The sequence below is a fragment of the Scardinius erythrophthalmus genome, assembly GCF_964197995.2.
Source record: "Scardinius erythrophthalmus genome assembly, contig: HAP1_SCAFFOLD_609, whole genome shotgun sequence".
NCBI classification, from domain to species: Eukaryota; Metazoa; Chordata; class Actinopteri; order Cypriniformes; family Leuciscidae; genus Scardinius; species Scardinius erythrophthalmus.
In genome coordinates, this window is record NW_028296010.1 from 1 (window position 1) to 17979 (window position 17979).

Below are 17979 nucleotides of genomic sequence, written 5' to 3' on the forward strand. Positions count from 1 at the left end.
AACTCTCATTCTTGAATGAATCAGTCGTTTGAACGAATCGTTTGAATGAATGACTCGCTCATTAAGACGGTCGCCTGACGCCTCCTACTGGCGATTTAGTGTTATGTTTAAAAGTAGGGATGTACCGATTACTCGGTTGTTGGTCCGATACTGTGCTCATGTACTCATACTCGTAAAACTACCCCGATACAACCGCACCCCATACCGCTTTAAGGGGCCGTTCACATATCGCGTCTAAAAGTGCGTGGAAAGTGAACAATGGCGCGCCCGCGTCGCTTCTATTATGAGCGTGCTTGCAGTGCACCTACATTTGAAATAACAAATATATGAACGGCCCCTTATGGCAGCGAGACATTAGCCTAACCTCTCGTCAGTTGAGCAGGTAGAGGAGGGGTAATGTCAGTCATTAGGAGATATTTTAAGATAAGCGATGATGATGATACAAGTAGAGCAGACTGCAAACTATGCTCTGCTAAATTGTCAAGAGGAGGGGTGAGAAATGGCTCCTTTAACTCCTTTGATTATACAAGTTGTATATTTACTTTGTTACAGTCAGAAAGTTAAAAACATCTGATGAAAATAAAACATTGTTAGAAGAACTGTGTGGTATTAAGTACTCATATCGGTACTTGGTATCGGTATCCCAAATGTAAGTACTTGGTCTGAAAAAAGTGGTATCGGTGCATCCCTATTAATAGTATCATTCTTTCCAACGTTTCCTATTTGTATATTCAAAAATATTCAAAACAATCTCATAACATTTAATGCAGTTGTAAATTTTCAGTGTAAATGATTTAATTTGATCAGCCCTACCTACGGCAACAGCCCTATAGTGCCTTATTAATCTAATTGAATTTATTGATCAAATTTAGGAATTTAAGATGTAAGATAAAAGCATACATTTAATAAGATTGAGGAAAATGCCCTTTAAAGGTGCAGATATGACAATATGCAGATTTAAATACTGAACACTGGTAATATTGCTTCAGAATAAATTATATTTACAACACTATTTATTTATTTTTTCCCCTTGATAAGCTACTTTTTTACTCGGACAAGTGCATGACAGATTTGCTTGAAGCATGAAAAGGCTTGATGTCTCCCCATCCTCATCGAACGGCCGCTTCACTGCATCTGTTCCCACAGCAGGCTCTCCTCAGCCCACCCGACCCCTCGCTGGAAGCCCCTGCTCCTCTCCCTGCTCCCGCTGTGGTCCTGGAGCTCCTGCGCAGCCGGCTGCATCCTTCCTCCGGTCCCGTCGGCCCGGCCCAGAGCGAGGCGGAGGAGGCGAGGAGACGGCACGTGAGGAGACAGCGAGACGCCCTGCAGGCGCTGATCACAGCAGACACACAGGTGAGCCTCACAGGAGGAGCTCGCTGTCTCTCCGTGCGCTGATGATGCTGTCTGAGAGAGACTACAGCAGGAGAGACGACTTCTGCATTTACTTGTGTGTTTTTACCAAGCACAGAGAGAGTTCACAAGTAAATAAGTTTGAAATAAAACTTTGTGATTTACACATGTTGTAAAACTTGATAGATTTTTTTAAGTTACGATCAGGGTTTGAAAGTAACACCCTCTAACCCCACATGCGGGTAAACATCAGCTGTGGCAGATAACGCTGTCAAATCACGAGCCAATCTGGCGTGTTACTTATTATGTTTACTCCCTTAGCTGGGGAAGTTCGTGTGTAAGTCAAATCTGCACAGAGTTAGTGCAAATACTCAAGTCATGAGTCATCATGATGTATTAAATACAGCGCATATCTGGCTTACTCGAAAACACTCGTCACTACTACAAATAGCGGTGCGCTTGTTCACTTGCATTGAACCAATAGCGAATATTAAAAAGCATTTGGTGAACAGAAAAGACATTATTTTCCAACGTCCTTTTTTTCTGATATTCTTTGTACTGTGTTGATCTGTCCACCTAAAACACATTTCTGCTGATGAGGATGAAAGAGGAGATGCTGGATGACAGGTGTGTTCGAATAAGAAATGAATGTATGAAATCATCTTATTGGCTAGTAGGGTTGTGCCGATAGACGATAGTATCGTGTATCGACGATAGACAGAGATATCGCCGATGGCAGATGCCTTTGACGATATCAATACGATAATTGACAAAATATTTAATGAAAATATTTTCATTAACAAAATATTTAATGACAGTAAAAACACTAAAAACAGTACAATTACAAAATATTAATTATAATAATAATATCAATAAAATTATATAGGCCGCCTAGGCCTAATACAGTCTTTAGTAGGTTACACGAAGCATCTGTGGAACTCTGCCTGTGAAAATCACAAGCAACTTCAAACTTGTTTAACAAGAAATATTCTTCTATTTTTTTCACTGTCAATAATGTAAGTCCACAAGAGAAATATTAAGCCAGTAAATTAAGATGCTGTAGCCTACCGTTATATCCACCGTCGTCTCTGAGAGAACGCGCCGTTAATGCAGCGAAAGCGCAGTCCGTTTCTGCTTTCACTTTCAGGGAATGAGCGCGTTTACATGCACGTTATTAACTCGATTAAGCTGAATAAACTGACAATGCATGTGGTCATGTAAACGGATTAACCCATTTTCCTTTATCAGAGTCAAGTAATAAGTAAGTACCGATCGACTTTTAGATTTTTGCCTCTGATTTCTCCCGGCATTTAAAACCCGCGTTATTTGGGCTTATTGAAGTGCGGTGCGCATAAGTGAAGTGCATCCAGACAGAGGAGGACATATCGCAGACTCCGACTCTTTCTTGACCCAATAAATTAAAACGTGTTTTCATGATCTCGTGCAGAAGCAGCCTACAGTCAAAATACTGCAGATCTGTAACGGCATGAGAGGATAATGTGTGTCCGTAAATTTCCCGCTGACATGTTGAAATATACAAGAATGGTCAGATACAAGAATGATTAGGATCTTTTTTTTTACCTCACTATACCAGGAAATAACCTGATTTAGCCTATTAATAAACACTCCACCTTTGCTAGCAAAATAGAAAAAGATTCTCATTTAAAACGAAGTAATAAAACAAGCAAATTGATGAGTAAATAAGCAAGTTAATAATCAAATAAGTAAGCCCCGCCCCCCTCACGATAATATCGTGTATCGCCGATCTCACAGGCTGACGATAGGACGATATGAAAATGGAGCATATCGCGCAACCCTATTGGCTAGTAGAAGTTCTGAATGGCCCGTAACTTAATTTAGTAGCAAAATTGTCCGGTGAGTGAAAGTTCATTTAAATTTATGGACTGTTACTTTGCACTGTAATGTAATCGATCCAGACACACAAAAGTGAGCATGTGTAATTAACCCTTACAGTGACCCTCTGCTCCCTCTGGTAGGCTTCAGTGTCCAGCTCTAGTGGCGCTCAGGCGGATCACGTGACTTTGAACACGTTGCTGAAGGCCATTGAAGAGGCTAACGGCCCCTCCAGACCCCCGACAGCACCCGTCCAGCGGGACGGAGACACACCGGCCCTTGCTAACGGTAAACACTGGCCTCAATGGGCACTGACTTTTTTCACCTATCAGTTTCAGAATCAGAAAGAGCTTTCTTGCCATTTGATTCAGATTCACAAGCTCTTGATTGGATTCCGGTCTTGATTTGATCAATCGTTTGGTTTGGTTATATATCAGGCAAATTAACAACATTGTCCAAACCTTTAATTTCAACTGCTATTTATTTTAGTCATTTAAACTTAGTGTTATGCTAATTATTTAATAAATCCATCAAGAAAACTAAGAGGTTAAGTAAAAATACAATGAATATGTAATAAAGTGCTTGTATTAAAATGCTCCTCTCTAGAGTTATTTTCTAACTGGAGTTTATGGTCATTGAATGGCTTTTAAATGTGTCGTTATGAGACATTGTTCTCAAGCAGTTTTACTGACGACTTTCTGCGGTTCAAATACAATCGATTACATGAGGCATGATTTATTTCAGGAAGTACTGATTCTTTCAACTCGTTCATTCATGTTTATCTGGTGCTGTAACTAGTAGTGTAGAGGAAGAGGCGATCGGTTCATGCGCTACAGCATCCGTCACCTCACATTAGAGACACACCCACATTTATTGTTGGAATGATAAAACTGATGATTTTGATATGAAGCAAAGCCTCAGCTTGCAAATTCTGTCAAAGCTAGTTGTGATTATTGGATAGGTGGCGCTGCAAATAATGTGTTGTGGAGTTTTGTTCATGCATCAACAGAAAGCAGCACAGACTAAAAGATTGATTCTTGGAAGGTAATCAATATGGTTTAATTTAAGATGAAGATCGATTAAAAATTGAGAAATCAATATCTCACACACTCACACACTCTCGCTCTCACTCTCTCACACACTCTCGCTCTCACACACTCTCTCACTCTCTCTCTCACACACACACACACACACACACACACTCTCTCTCTAACACACATACAAATAGACACTCTCTCTCACACACACATACACACTCTTTCACAAACATACACACTCTCTCACACATACACACACACACTATCACACACGTACACATAGACACTCTCACACATACACAGACTCTCTCTTTCTCTCTCTCACTCACTCACTCTCTCTCTCTCTCTCTCTCACTAATAGTTCTGTGTGTGTGTGTTGTAGACGGTGTGTGTGAGCCGGCCCCAGTGGCCCGTGTGAGAGTGAAGCCCCCGGTGTCTCGTGCTCCCGCTCGTCTGGTGTTCCTCCGGCAGATGCAGCAGCACGAGCTCAGCGCCATACAGGAAGTGGACTCGCCCCTCAACATCAGCCTGGACACAGGTACGCCAGCAGCTGACTCTCCAGCAGGTGTCACGCATCATATCCTGTCTGACCTTACGTGTGTGTGTGTGTGTGCTGTGATTGGCTCCTGCAGAGCTGCAGTCGTCTTCAGCTGATGTGAGCGAGTCCAGCAGTGCGTCTCTGCCCGCGCTCGCCTCTGCCGGCAGCCACAGCCCGAGCGACAGGTCACAGGTCACGGGCAGGACCAGCCGCATGTCCTGGAGAGACACGCTCCTGCAGGACTCCACGGCCTCGCCAGGTACATGTACACAGGGGTCGTGTGTTAGAGATGTGTGTATCTGTTGTGTGGATTTGACCGTTTCTAAGCCCCTTCCCGTAGTTGGACGTTACTACTGGTTACTAATTCTTTTGCGGTCAGAAAGTTCTCATTTATTTCAAAAATAATTAAATAACATCTGGATAGACTGTGCATATAAATCAGGGCTGCCAAATCATAATCAGTGTATATAAATCATGCATTTTTACTGGTTAATTTAGTTATGAAAAAAATAATGCATTGTTTATTAACGCACCCGGCCCAGACCTGTGTAGGTCATGTGACATTTCACACAGTTGAGTGGTGAGGAAGATGATGCAGGGCAACAACTCCGTGCGGGACTCGCTGTCATTTACAGTGACTTATTTTACATGTGATTATTCAATTTCTGTACCTGGATACTGTTTGATTGACCTGAAAAACATAAAGCACTGCTTATTTTAATCGTCTTTCTTCTATTGTATTTATCCATGCTTGTAATTTGTTTATCATTTTTTATGCAGATTCACTCCCCCACAAAATCACCCGATTATTCTAGAATGATTAAAATAGAGCTATAAAAATCATCTGGTGAAATCATTTTTGTATCACAGAATAATGTTTGTTTGTTTTGTTTTCAATATCATGCAGCCATAGATGGTTGTTTGTGCTTTAACACTTCCTGTTGACTTCTCCTCCTCCCCAGGTCCGTGCCTCATGGAGCTCCAGCAGGAGGTAAGACCGTCTCTCTCACTGCAGACACACAGCTCCTGTGACACACCTGACGTCACTGATGACCGCTAACTCATTCTGAGATCCACAGTTTATGGATCAGTGATGAAAACTAGCCAAATCTGAGCGTGCCGTCACACCAGTGATTATGCTAAGAGAAGCTGATGTGTGTGTGCGTGTATGTGAGAGTGTGTGAGAGTGAGAGAGTGTGTGTGTGTGTGTGTGTGTGTGTGTGTGTGTGTGTGTATTTGAGCAATGATGAAAGCGTTTTGTACCTGAAGTACATGTGAATTATGCATGTTTGCTAATGAAGGTCTCTACACTTGAACTGAGCTCAGACGATTAGCTGATGATCAGTGTGTGTGTGTGTGTGTGTGTGTGTGTGTGTTTGTAGAATCACACTGTGTAAAACTGTTCTCTGTTTGTTTGCTAGCGGTTTAGCGCTGGCTGTCCATCATCTGTTGACCCAGACTATCTCTCATCCACTACGATCTCAACGGGAAGCTACTTCACTAGTGACCAAGAGCCAGGTGTGTGTGATCAGTTACATTCACAGAGTGTGAACATTAGGGATGGGCATTTTTTTCAGTGTTTCATTTCGACTTCTCGATAGGTCTGAAAAATTAGTACTCGAGGGCGGGGCGTGTGCGTCATGCCGATAATAAAAATATTTTAATTAAAACTACATTTAATATACACCCTTTAACCTCATGGCTTTATACATGCAATTGTAATTGCCACCTCTGAGCTGCAATAAACACTATATTTATAAACAGCAATAAATATATATCTAAATGCCAATTTGGATGCAGCTTCTGGAAAAAAAAACATGGCCATTGTAGCCTAAACATTTGTGTAATAAATTCTGTTGAATCAAACAAAATATTTCTTTGTAAAGCTACGCAAGTACTCGTGCCCATCCCTAGTGAACACGCGTTTGAAATGCGTCCTGTACGCGGGCTGTTATCCGCCAGAGGAAGAGATCTGCCTCTGAAGCTCGTGTGTTCCTCAGAGGATTCTCGTCTCAGTGTGGATCCTGACGTGTGCGGCCCGTCCCACGCTGACCCGCCGCAGGACACGAGCGGTTCTGTGCAGCGCATCATCCACAGATACAGCCAAGAGCTCCACGCGTCACTGACACACGCAGGTAAACACTGGCTCCTGTAGCGTGAGGTGTGTGGGTGTGCACGTGCAGAACACACACGCTCACGTGTTCTCTGTGCAGGAGCGCCGATCACTAGTCCAGCGGGTCAGTCCTGGTCCAGTGCGCTTCACGAGGAGCTGCGATCACATGATGGAGACGCTCACATCTCAGCTCCAGGTGCCTTACAGACGCATCACTTCATTTTACTCGCAGTTACAAATGAGCAGAATTACAGCTGCTGTAATTACTTTACCAGCTGGGGGAAAAGTGGCACTACATCTATATTTGCTCCCGCGGCATCAGAGATCACATGAACAGTCACTGCAGAGAGTAAATCCACTGGAAATGGCAGACATTCACTAATCCTCATTAACCAGCTGAGTGAGCCGATGTGAACGAGGCTCATTGTGCCGAGTCTTTGTGAGCTCATGCTTGACCGCTCCACTGAATATAAAGAGTGCTCTCTGCTCGCTTTCTGTATGTAATCGTGTTTTTCATGCTGTTAAGAGGACCAACACACACACACACACACACACACACACACACAAAGTTTGAGGAGGGACAGTCAGCTGAATTATAGTTTGAATCACTTACTAAAGTGGGCCGGTTTGGATGGGCAATGTACATTTAATTCTAAGAGTGACACACAGTTGCACCGCACAAATAGTATTTTAATGTAAAATCTGTTTGACATTAATAATTGCAATTGACTTTACGATTTAAATGGCAGTCAACTCAAATAGCCAATCCGAGCGCTGCCCTGAGGAGCCTTGTTATCTGCTGATTTGGCAGTGAGTCAAGCTTTACATATGCAAACCTCTTCTTTTCTTTCTTTCTTTGCCAAATTCTTTCAACTATGGTAAAAAGGTGTTGGCACATCTAATTCAAAACAAGAGTGGCTGGTTAATGAATTTTCGTAAGTTTGTCTTCAGGGCTTCATCCAAGATACTGCAAGTGTTCATTTTGTCTTTTTTATTTATTTATTTATTTATTTTTAGTTTGAATCTTAAAATCTTTGTAGTTTTTATCATATTTAGTCAACCTTGTTCTGTTTTTGTCAAGGTTTAGTTGACTAAATGCCTGTTTTAGACATTGAAAACTTTTCATCATGCTGCATAATGGTTAAATTGAACATCCTGGTTATTTTGCTCAATTATAATCAAATAAAATGAAATGTTTTAATATTTTTACATTTAGCCTAGAGTTATTGCACTTTCACCTGTAAGCACAAATCAGGAGAATGTCAACTCATACGCAGGGTTTATTTGACCATCTAGTTTCCTGATTTATTACAGGATATTTATCATATACTGGTAAAACAAGAAACTTCTCTCAAATTAAAACAGTGAAATTCCTAGTAATCCAATAAATCCAAATTACATTTTTTCAATTAAAACAGTCATTTCGGACTGCTCTTATGGGGATACTTGCACAATGGCAAAATGCCTGTTTTGTTGTAATTTATACTAAAAATATAGTTTATCAAGCGAAGTCCTCCGGTAAATCAGAGAGTGAGCGACTCGTGCTCTTTTGTTCGACAGACCTAGACTGAACCCGCCGTTGAAAAGCCATTGTCATGGTTCACTAACTGCTGCATACGGGCATTTACAATATCAATGGAAATAATCATCCTAATCAAGCAGCCATATTCTGAAATGCATCACAATAAAACCATTTCAATGTGGAATTTTTTTTTTGTTTTTTATACTGCAGTCTTATTCTGATATGGTTGTTTGGTTTGTGTTTGTTTGTTTAGGTGCTTTCCTGCCGCTTCAGCCCCATCCAGACATTGACTCCTCTTCATCTTCCTCTTCTTCATCTAGAAATGTAGTGAGAGCCGATCAGAGCCGTCAGGTGCCACGCATATGCATGTTTCTCATTTACATTCTCCTGACTCTGTTGCCATGCTAATGTCTCAGCGTGGTCATTTCAGGGCTGGAGCGAGACCGTGACCCGGATCCTCGAGCGCCTGTCTGATCAGTTATCCATCAGACCCGGTGAACCCCCGTCTGAAGCGTCCCTTCCGTCGTCCTCTGACCGGGACAGGGCTTCAGACTCCAGCCACTCCTCTGCCGGTCACATCTCAACCGGCTCAGACTCGCACTCGAGCGTCGAGCTCCATGAGTCTGTCGTGAGCCAGTTGATTGGCAGAGCGTCAGATATGGGTTCATCTCAGGTGTTTGATCAGAGCAGCGCCCGCACAGGTAATGATGTGAGGCTTTGGTGGCGTCTCTGCCGGTGTGTTTCATTGCTCTGACTGTCGTTGTGTTGCTTCAGTTGCAGTCGTGAGCAGCTCCGGTCCGGACCGGCCCGCTGAGGCCGGGTCACTGATGTCACCTGCCTTGCAGCACTCAGACGAGGACAGGAGTGCTTCTACTGACGCCCCACACGGTAACTGAAAGAGCAAAAACACTTACAAGGGCATGTTCACACTTGTCAAATTTTTCTTCTCAAAAATGACGCCAACGGCTTTCATTTAGTAAAATAAAAGCTGGCAGCGTTTAGATCCTGTAGCCTACGCCCGCCAGGTTCTGGCAGAAGGGAGTGACATTTGTTGACAGCTGCTGTTATCAGCTGGTTACAGCATTGATAACCGTTGTCGTGCGAATGTATGAGTTTTGTTGGCAACACTTTACAATAAGGTTCATTAGTTAACATTAATGTATTAACTAACATGAACTAACAATGAGCAGTACATCTGTTACAGTACTTATTAATCTTTGTTAATATAAATCCAGCTGTTCATTGTTGATGTTAGTTCACAGTGCATTAACTAATGTTCACAAATACAACGAAATGCGATATGAAACCGAAATCGTGACACTCAGATCCACGAACCTGTGGATCTGCGTGAGAAGGCAGAATCGCAACACACCCCTTCCAACTCCCAGAGTTATCCTTCCCGTCCAGATCCAATGCTGTATACCACATCTTTAAACTACTATTGGCCAATTCCAGCGTTATGGATGTGGCATTTGCAGTCAAAACTTTAAATATAAATTCTCAGAAAATGCATTTAATACCAATATATTGAAACGTCTGTTTATATATCCATACTCCCTTAATAAAGGAGCCCCGACATTAGAAAAATATCAGTCTACACATGCGTTTTATATTTAATATGAGTGAATTACACATGCGTTACGGACGTGATACAAAAAATCTGAGATGTGCATTTCTCTCTGGCGCGTTCACTACTCTGAAGATCGCGAGTCAGCATCGTCAACTTCATCTTTGCAGCCGACACTGACACAGAAAACACTTGTTTATTAGTAAACAATTAAAATGTCTCCTTGCTATATTTGACATACTCATAATCATTACGTTTGCCGGTTCTTTGTGACAGCTTTTAGGTGCGTTATTTGCAGCGCCACTTACATGTTACATGAACGTGGCACCACCGCACAATAGTTAATATTATTCTTTGGTGTTCAGGTATACAGGTTTTTCAAATGTTATTTAATAAAAATATAATTTTTTTTCCTCAATCTCTTTTTTTTTTTTTTTTTTTTTTTATTCTCTCTCCTCCAGCCAAAAGAATCGAGGTTTGTATCGAATCGTGGGTCAAAAATCATGATACGAACCGAATTGTGGGTTTGGTGTATCATTACAACCCTAAAATAATTACATATTCATTAGTTTTACTTAACCTCTTCAAAATGTATTGTTTTCAGGATTTATTCAAACATACAAATTTCACCATTTTAAATGTTTATAGTTCAGCAATGATATAATTTTTCTACTCAAAATTCATTGTTGATATAAAAACTGCCTTCTGTGCAATTGAAGTGTTTTTATGAAACTCAGGTTTTATTTGGGTGTTGATTTTATTCATTTAGTTATTAAATAAACGTTACAGTTTTTGCTAAACGAGATCTTTAATTTCATTTGGGTGCATCACTAGTGATGACAGTATTGTAATATCTGTAATAACTGTCATCTAATCTGCAAAAGATTAGATTTTTTTTCGGCATATCACTTGTGCAAAAAGCAAAGACTGAAACATGAGCACTCTTGTACTGCTGTCTTGCTGGAGCGGTTTGTGTTCTTTCACAGTCAGTTCTTGTTCTAGTGCTCAGTGGAGTTGCTGATGTTCGGTGTTTTCTGTGCCGTAGACGACGCCTCGGATCTGTTTCTTCCTCTGCCCTCTGACGTCACAAACAACGAGAGCGTGGACTGTTCGACGGCTCTCTGTGTCCCGCTGGAAGCAGAGAAGTGTGGCACGGATGCAAGCGTGGACGAGGCCTCTGATTGGCTGGACTCGACAGACCAATCCCTGCAGCTCCTGCGCGCAGACGCACTGATTCAGTCTCAAGCGGACCTGCAGATGTCTGTGGAGCAGCTCTCTCTTACCCACGAGTCCCTCTGTGAGAACGATGACATGGACGCTAGCCTCATGCCACGCTCCCCTCTCCAGACCCGTCTACAGGAAGCAAGCCTTGCACCCGCAGCCCACTTACCCTCACAGGAAGTGATGTCAGCTGTGGAGGAAAAAACGCTGAGCGAGCTTCTGGAAAGAGCACAGGTAGAGTCTACGAAACATCTCACCATACAGCTTTGTGCTTGATTCTTTGAGTTCAGAGAAAGAAAAACTCACACCTGCTGTACATAAACGTTTAAAGCCCCCCTTTAGTCAATAATTGTATCCCTTAAAATCAATCTTTAATCAGCAAAATTATATATATATATATATATATATGTGTTTTTGACTTGGAAAAAAATTTCTTCATGCCTTAAAATAGCTTGATTGTAACTCGACACCCTTGCCTCATTTAGTATGTGCGGTTCTATGAATATGCAAATGAGCCCCGCCTCCACTCACTCACTCACTCACTCACTCACGATCACACATTGCTCTGATTGGTTACAAGGTAGTTTGTGACGTCAGAAACACCAGCGATTTCAAAGCGTGTTTTTGAGACAGGGGGGACTTAAATAGATTGCTGTTGATTTTAAACTTTTTAAATTACTTTTAATATGCCAGTTAAATTAATGGCAGATCAGCTGCCTGCAACAAGGTTTAAAGCACAAATCTCAGCAATGTCATAAGCTGAATGTGTGAGAGCAGTGAAGTTTGACAACACATGCTTTAGAGATGGTGACCTCGATTCAAACACCCACATAATCCCATTCCTAAAATGACAATCATTCTGTGGCTGTAAACCTTTGCCAAAATCACACAGGAACATTTCAATCTTTGCGCTGCTGCTGATCCAGAGAGAGCACTTATTGTACAGTAAAGGTATGAAATAGTTTCACAAACAGTCTTTTTAACCACACTGCATCGTTTTTCTGGGTTACAAATATTCATATCACTTAAGTACTGGGATAAAAGTTTGTTTGGAAACAAACCTTGATGTCTACGGCAGCGATCAAAATAGAGCAGATCATGTAACTTGCCGCTTCAAATAAAGATTGTATCAATGACATCGTTACACCAGTAGGTGGCGACACATGACTGTTAAGTTTTACAAACTCTTCATAAAGTTTCGAAGCATCAGAGTTTTGTGTGAATAGATTTTCAATGAAGGGAAAGAAATCTCTCTGGTTTCATTTAAAAAAATCTTCATTTGTGAATATGAACAAAGGTTTTTGGAATGACTTAAAGGTATAGTTGACCCAAAAATTGGGATGAACAATCCCTCAAGATTTGTCCCCAGAGAAATTGCTGGATCAGCCCCATAAATTAGACAACATTAGTTCTCTCACACACTTGCACACACTATAAAAACCTGTCAGAATGGGTTTACATGAGCGCAGAAGAAAGACTAGTCTTGCAGGTTAGACAACAACTTTGTTTCTTTAATACTGTTCATAACTGTTAGAAATCAGTTACATAATGTAGATTGGCCTAATATATCGACTGCCTCTTGACTAACTGCTAGTGGGTCATACTAGATCATATTAACATAATGGCTATGTTTATGCAACTGACCGCTTTTTCTAATCCCTTAACTGGTGGTGTAAGAAACCATTTCAGTTGTGCTACTTCCTGAATTTTTTTTTTTAAAAGGTACAGTTTAGATATTACATATATACTCCATTCATTTTATGAAAACAGGTTGAACAAATTGCAACAGAAGCAAGCTCAACTGATTTTGTATCCTCAATATGTCCCGAGTAAGGGGAAAAAACCCCTGAAGAATCCCATTAGGGGAAAGTTTCGAAAAGACCCAAATATAGCCTATTCATACACCTATTCATTCACCTATCATTCTTTTACTTGTGTGAATAGGGTAAAAACTTTAACCTTTAGAAATCACCATGAAAATCACTGAGTTGATTACTTGCATCAAGACAAACAAAAATTGTATTACAAGTTTTTTAAATTGTTTGTTAACATGGACAAACGGTGCATAATCTAATTACGTATGTGCTAATTTGCATAAATACCACAACAGATCTAAACATTGGGTCTAGCCAGGTGAAAATGTCTTGTTGAATCTTGTTGACACATAACAGTAAAATACTTAATGTTAAGGTCTGAATGAACCCATTTAGGCTACCCATGAGCATTAATACATAGAGGCAGGAAGAAGTGCTTTAGAAACCAGCCTTTATTAATAATTATTGCAGAGATGGGGTTTGGGTCTGTGGGACTGTTTCTGGGGGACGAGTCTGAGGGAAGAACAGGAGACTATGGTAAGGAGAATGCAGAAGACAAAAGGTAGGCAAAATAAAAAGTGAATCCCCAGAAACAGTCCCACGGACCCAGTCCCAAACCCCATCTCTGCAATAATTATTAATAAAGGCTGGTTTCTAAAGTACTTCTTCCTGACTCCATGTATTAATGCTCATGGGTAGCCATAATGGGTTCATTCAGACCTTAACATTAAGTATTTTACTGTTATGTGTCAACAAGATTCAACAAGACATGTTCACCTGGCTAGACCCAATGTTTAGATCTGTTGTGGTATTTATGTAAATTGGCACATACGTAATTAGATTATGCACCGTTTGTCCATGTTAACAAACAATTTAAAAAACTTGTAATACAATTTTTGCTTGTCTTGATGTAAGTAATCAACTCAGTGATTTTCATGGTGATTTCTAAAGGTTAAAGTTTTTACCCTATTCACACAAGTAAAAGAATGAATAGGCTATATTTGGGTCTTTTCTAAACTTTCCCCTAATGGGATTCTTCGGGACTTCTTTCCTTACTCAGGACATATTGAGGATACAAAATCAGTTGAGCTTGCTTCTGTTGCAATTTGTTCAAGGTTGACCCCCATTTTGGCTTAAAATAACTGAACTAATATTTTTGTGTCAGTCTGTACAATGGGGACCAGTGTTGTTTGTCCAGAATATCATCTTGAATAAAGATGGAATTGCATACAGGTTTGGAATGACTGTTGGCATTTTTGGGTGAACTGTCCCTTTAAGAGTGTCCAACTGCAGCACAACAATACTGAACATGAGTCGGCTCATGCTGGTTTACTTGAGCACATTCACTAGAGTTTGGCTGTGTCAGCCATCATGTAGGACACTCAGATAACGTGTCTGTAAACTCGTCTTGCTCCTGCCAGGCGGCGGGTGACATGAAGGGCATTCTGGAGGAGTCCACCATCTCGTTCATCAGCCTGCCAGAGTCCACCCTACAGGACCTCACTGAAGACTCGGGGAGTGAGCCACAGGAGGGCACATCTGACCGCAGTGAGGTGAGGGCTCAGATGAGTGCGCATCATGTGTCACTTCTTAGAGTAGTTCACTTAAAAATGAAAATTAGCCCATGATTTACTCACCCTCAAGCCATCCTTAGGTGTATATGACATTCTGCTTTCAGACGAACACAATCAGTTATATTAAAGGGGTGGTTGATTGCTATTTCACTTTTTTCATTTTAAATACTGTGTAATGTTGCTGTTGGTGCATGAACAGTATCTGCAAAGTTGCTGCGCTGAAAGTTCAACGTAAGCAGAGATATTGTCTTTTAAAAATCAGGAAGTTTAATGCCTACAAAAACGTCTCGAATGGGACTACAACGAGATACTTCCCGGGTTTTATACGTAACTAACCCATACATTTACATCAACCCTCCCTCCGGAACATGTTCTGCTGTCGAAGAGGAGGAGTTATAGTGGAGAGCTGTAGCTGTCAGGTCTTCTGTGTTCAGGCTTCCTACAGACGCTGTAGTTCGTCAACAATGGTTAAAATTTAAGTTTGATTATGTTCCTGACAATTACAATCGTAGTTTAGCGCTCTGTGCTGCACATTTATGGAAGACAGCTTCCAGAATCTACACGAGTTCAATGCCGGATTCAACAAGAAACTATTACTCCAACATGAAGCAGTTACAGCTTTAAAACCAGAGGCCACAACCTGCAAGTAAGATTTAATCATTTTAAATGTATTTGCCTGTATAATTTAAGACGTACGTTTTAGTTTTATCAAGGATGTAAAAAAATGCCAGCGCTGGCTTTAGTATATGACAGATGCGTATAAACATTTTGGACCCGAATTTGTATATGTACAAATTTTGTAAACGTATTTTCCATGTATACTTTATGACGTAATTTTTTGATTTGATCAAGAACGCAAACCAATGCCAAAGCTGTTTGGTTATAGTAGCTAGTTAGTTCGATGTTATTTTGTGTGTATAAGAAACGTGTACAAACTTCAAAAAATTATCGCAACAGCAAACTTCAGCTGCTGTTATCACATGTACACCTAAAGAAAACGACAAACTGAGTAAACTAAGCTTTGTGAATAGTTAAACGGTTGTTCATTCTATCAATAAAACAATTTCTTTAAAAAACGCTATTACTCAGTCATGTATTCAGTTATATTAAATGTTTAATCAGGGGGAAAGCGTATCTCAAAAGCTAACAAACAGCAGTAGCATTTTCAAGTAACAGCGTATGGGAATTCTTTGAGAAAATAATAATAATTAAAAAAAATTACCATTCAGAAACGTTTAGTAAGAGCCGTGTTTGCGGAGGTTCTGCTTGACTCTCTTCATCACCGCTCTCTGGGTCTGATTCTGGCTCAAACTGATGAGGCAATATTGACACCATTACATTTGACCGGAGCACATGCAACTGTCGCCCGTAAAGGTAATGGGCGTGAAGATTCCGGACGCAGTTTAGCCAATTACAACACACCGGCCGAACTAACCAATCTGAGCTCATTGCCTCTTTCTGAGGGAGTGGTTTCATAGAATCAGGAAGTCAACCGGTCGTTCAAATGACAGAGGAGGAAGCGGCTTACAATAAAGGTGAAATTTATGAAAAATAAGGCGTTTTTTAACAAACGAAACACGAAGACATGTTATATTGCAGCCCATAAACATAATCAAGCAAAGAAAAAAGGCAGTAAACCACCCCTTTAATAAATGTACTGGCTCTTCTGAGCTTTATAATGGTAGTGCTTGGTGCAAGTCCATAAACGTGCAGCCATTCATCATAAAGTGCTCCGCACGGCTCTGGAGGGTCAATATAGGCCTCCCGAAGCAAAAAGAGGAGTTTGTGTGAGGGAAAATAAACACATTTAAAACTTTAAAGTAAAATAACCAGCTTCCGGCCAATGAACACACGGATTCCACTTAAGTGTAAAACGCGAGTAATGTGACGTACTGCTGATGTTTACGCTACGCTACGCCGTGACACTACACTACTTCCGACGTCACAAGTTGCGTAAGTTGTGCTTTAGGCCTAAGCAGACTCCGTATGGCTGGAAGCTAGTTATTTTAGTCGATTCAGTTTTAAATATGGATATTTTTCTTAGTCATATCCACCTAGGATGGCTTGAGGGTGAGTAAATCATGGGCTAATTTTCATTTTAAAGTGAACTACTCCTTCAACATTCAAACCTAACAAATCCTGTCTCTCGTAGGGCAAAGCGCCGAGCCGTCCGGTGCCAGAGGAGCCAGAGCCATCGTTCCCTCATGCTGGTTGGTGAACTTTCAGGCTGTGAACTCTTCACAAAGGCGTGACTTAGGGCTGCACGATTATGACAAAAATCAAAATGGTCGATTATTGAATTGCGTTTTTATTATTATTTTTTTTTTATTACGATTATCACAATTTACTTTGTTTTGAATAGCTTTATACCAGTGGTTCTCAACCCGTTTGGCCATGGGACCCAGATTTCGCCATGTTCATCAAGCCACGAGTCCTGCGAACCACTTTTTTAGGAATTATAAAGGCCTAATATAATACATTTGGTTCTCTGAAGTAGACGTGATTCGCCTCTCACTTTGTAACATGCTCTAAACACACCTTAAGCACACAATAATGAGAATAATGAATAATAGAATAATGCTAGTGGACTTTTTTTTTTTTTGCGGCTTTGAGTGATTACGTAATCGTGACATCCATAATCGTAATCGCGATTAGAGATTCGATGAATTGCCCTAGTGTGCCTGTGTTTGCAGCGCGTGTGTGTGTGTGTGTTGCAGTGATGCTGCTGGAGTTCCAGAGCTCTCCTGCTCAGCGGCAGCGGCGGGACGGTCTGGCTCACAGGTCAGCGCTCCGGGCCGCTCAGATCAGAGCCAGACGCCCGGTGAAGACTCGCCTCGAGCAGCACGCGTCCAACAGGCCTCCCACCGCAGCACACGCTGATGAAGCGAGCACGCCTGAACACGCACTGAAGAGTGTTGCTGAGGTCAGGATCTGCACCGCCGCTCAGAGACGCGTGGAGGAGGCGGAGATGCACCGGCGCACGGAGAGGTACGGCACACTGAAGGAAACACACATGTTCCTGCTCTGCAGCCTGTGTCAGTACAGAGCAGATGGGCCGATAGACATCTCATGAACACTGTAATTTGTAGCAAGTTGTGGCGATTGATTGTCCACTAATGTGGAGTTTTAATTTTACTTCTCATAAACAAAAACGAAGGTGTACATAGGGATGTCACAATACCAAAAATCTAGTAGTTGGTACCGATACCAAAAGTACATGATACTCGATACCAAAGTCGATACCACAGTGAAAAGAAAAAGCTTTTTGTACATATTTTTAAAAAGAAATTACGGTCACACTTTACAATAAGGTTCATTAGTTAACTACCTTAGTTAGCATTAACTAAGAATGAGCAATACTTCTACAGTATTTGTTAATATTAGTTACT

At 41.1% G+C, this 17979-nt stretch overlaps 1 protein-coding gene across 1 annotated transcript; it reads left to right on the forward strand.

The window, feature by feature from the left end:
* Positions 1-1095: 1095 nt before the first annotated feature.
* On the forward strand, positions 1096-17663 carry LOC308686659 (uncharacterized protein; the record flags this gene model as incomplete). The annotated part of the gene is made up of 15 exons (XM_081395098.1): positions 1096-1353; positions 3348-3492; positions 4624-4779; positions 4874-5038; positions 5742-5770; positions 6201-6297; positions 6780-6914; positions 6993-7088; positions 8668-8765; positions 8845-9115; positions 9189-9302; positions 11027-11436; positions 14438-14569; positions 16743-16800; positions 17308-17663. The coding sequence occupies 15 exons, from the start codon at positions 1096-1098 to the stop codon at positions 17661-17663; spliced, it is 2520 nt and encodes an 839-aa protein (XP_081251224.1).
* Between the last annotated feature and the right edge of the window lie 316 nt (positions 17664-17979).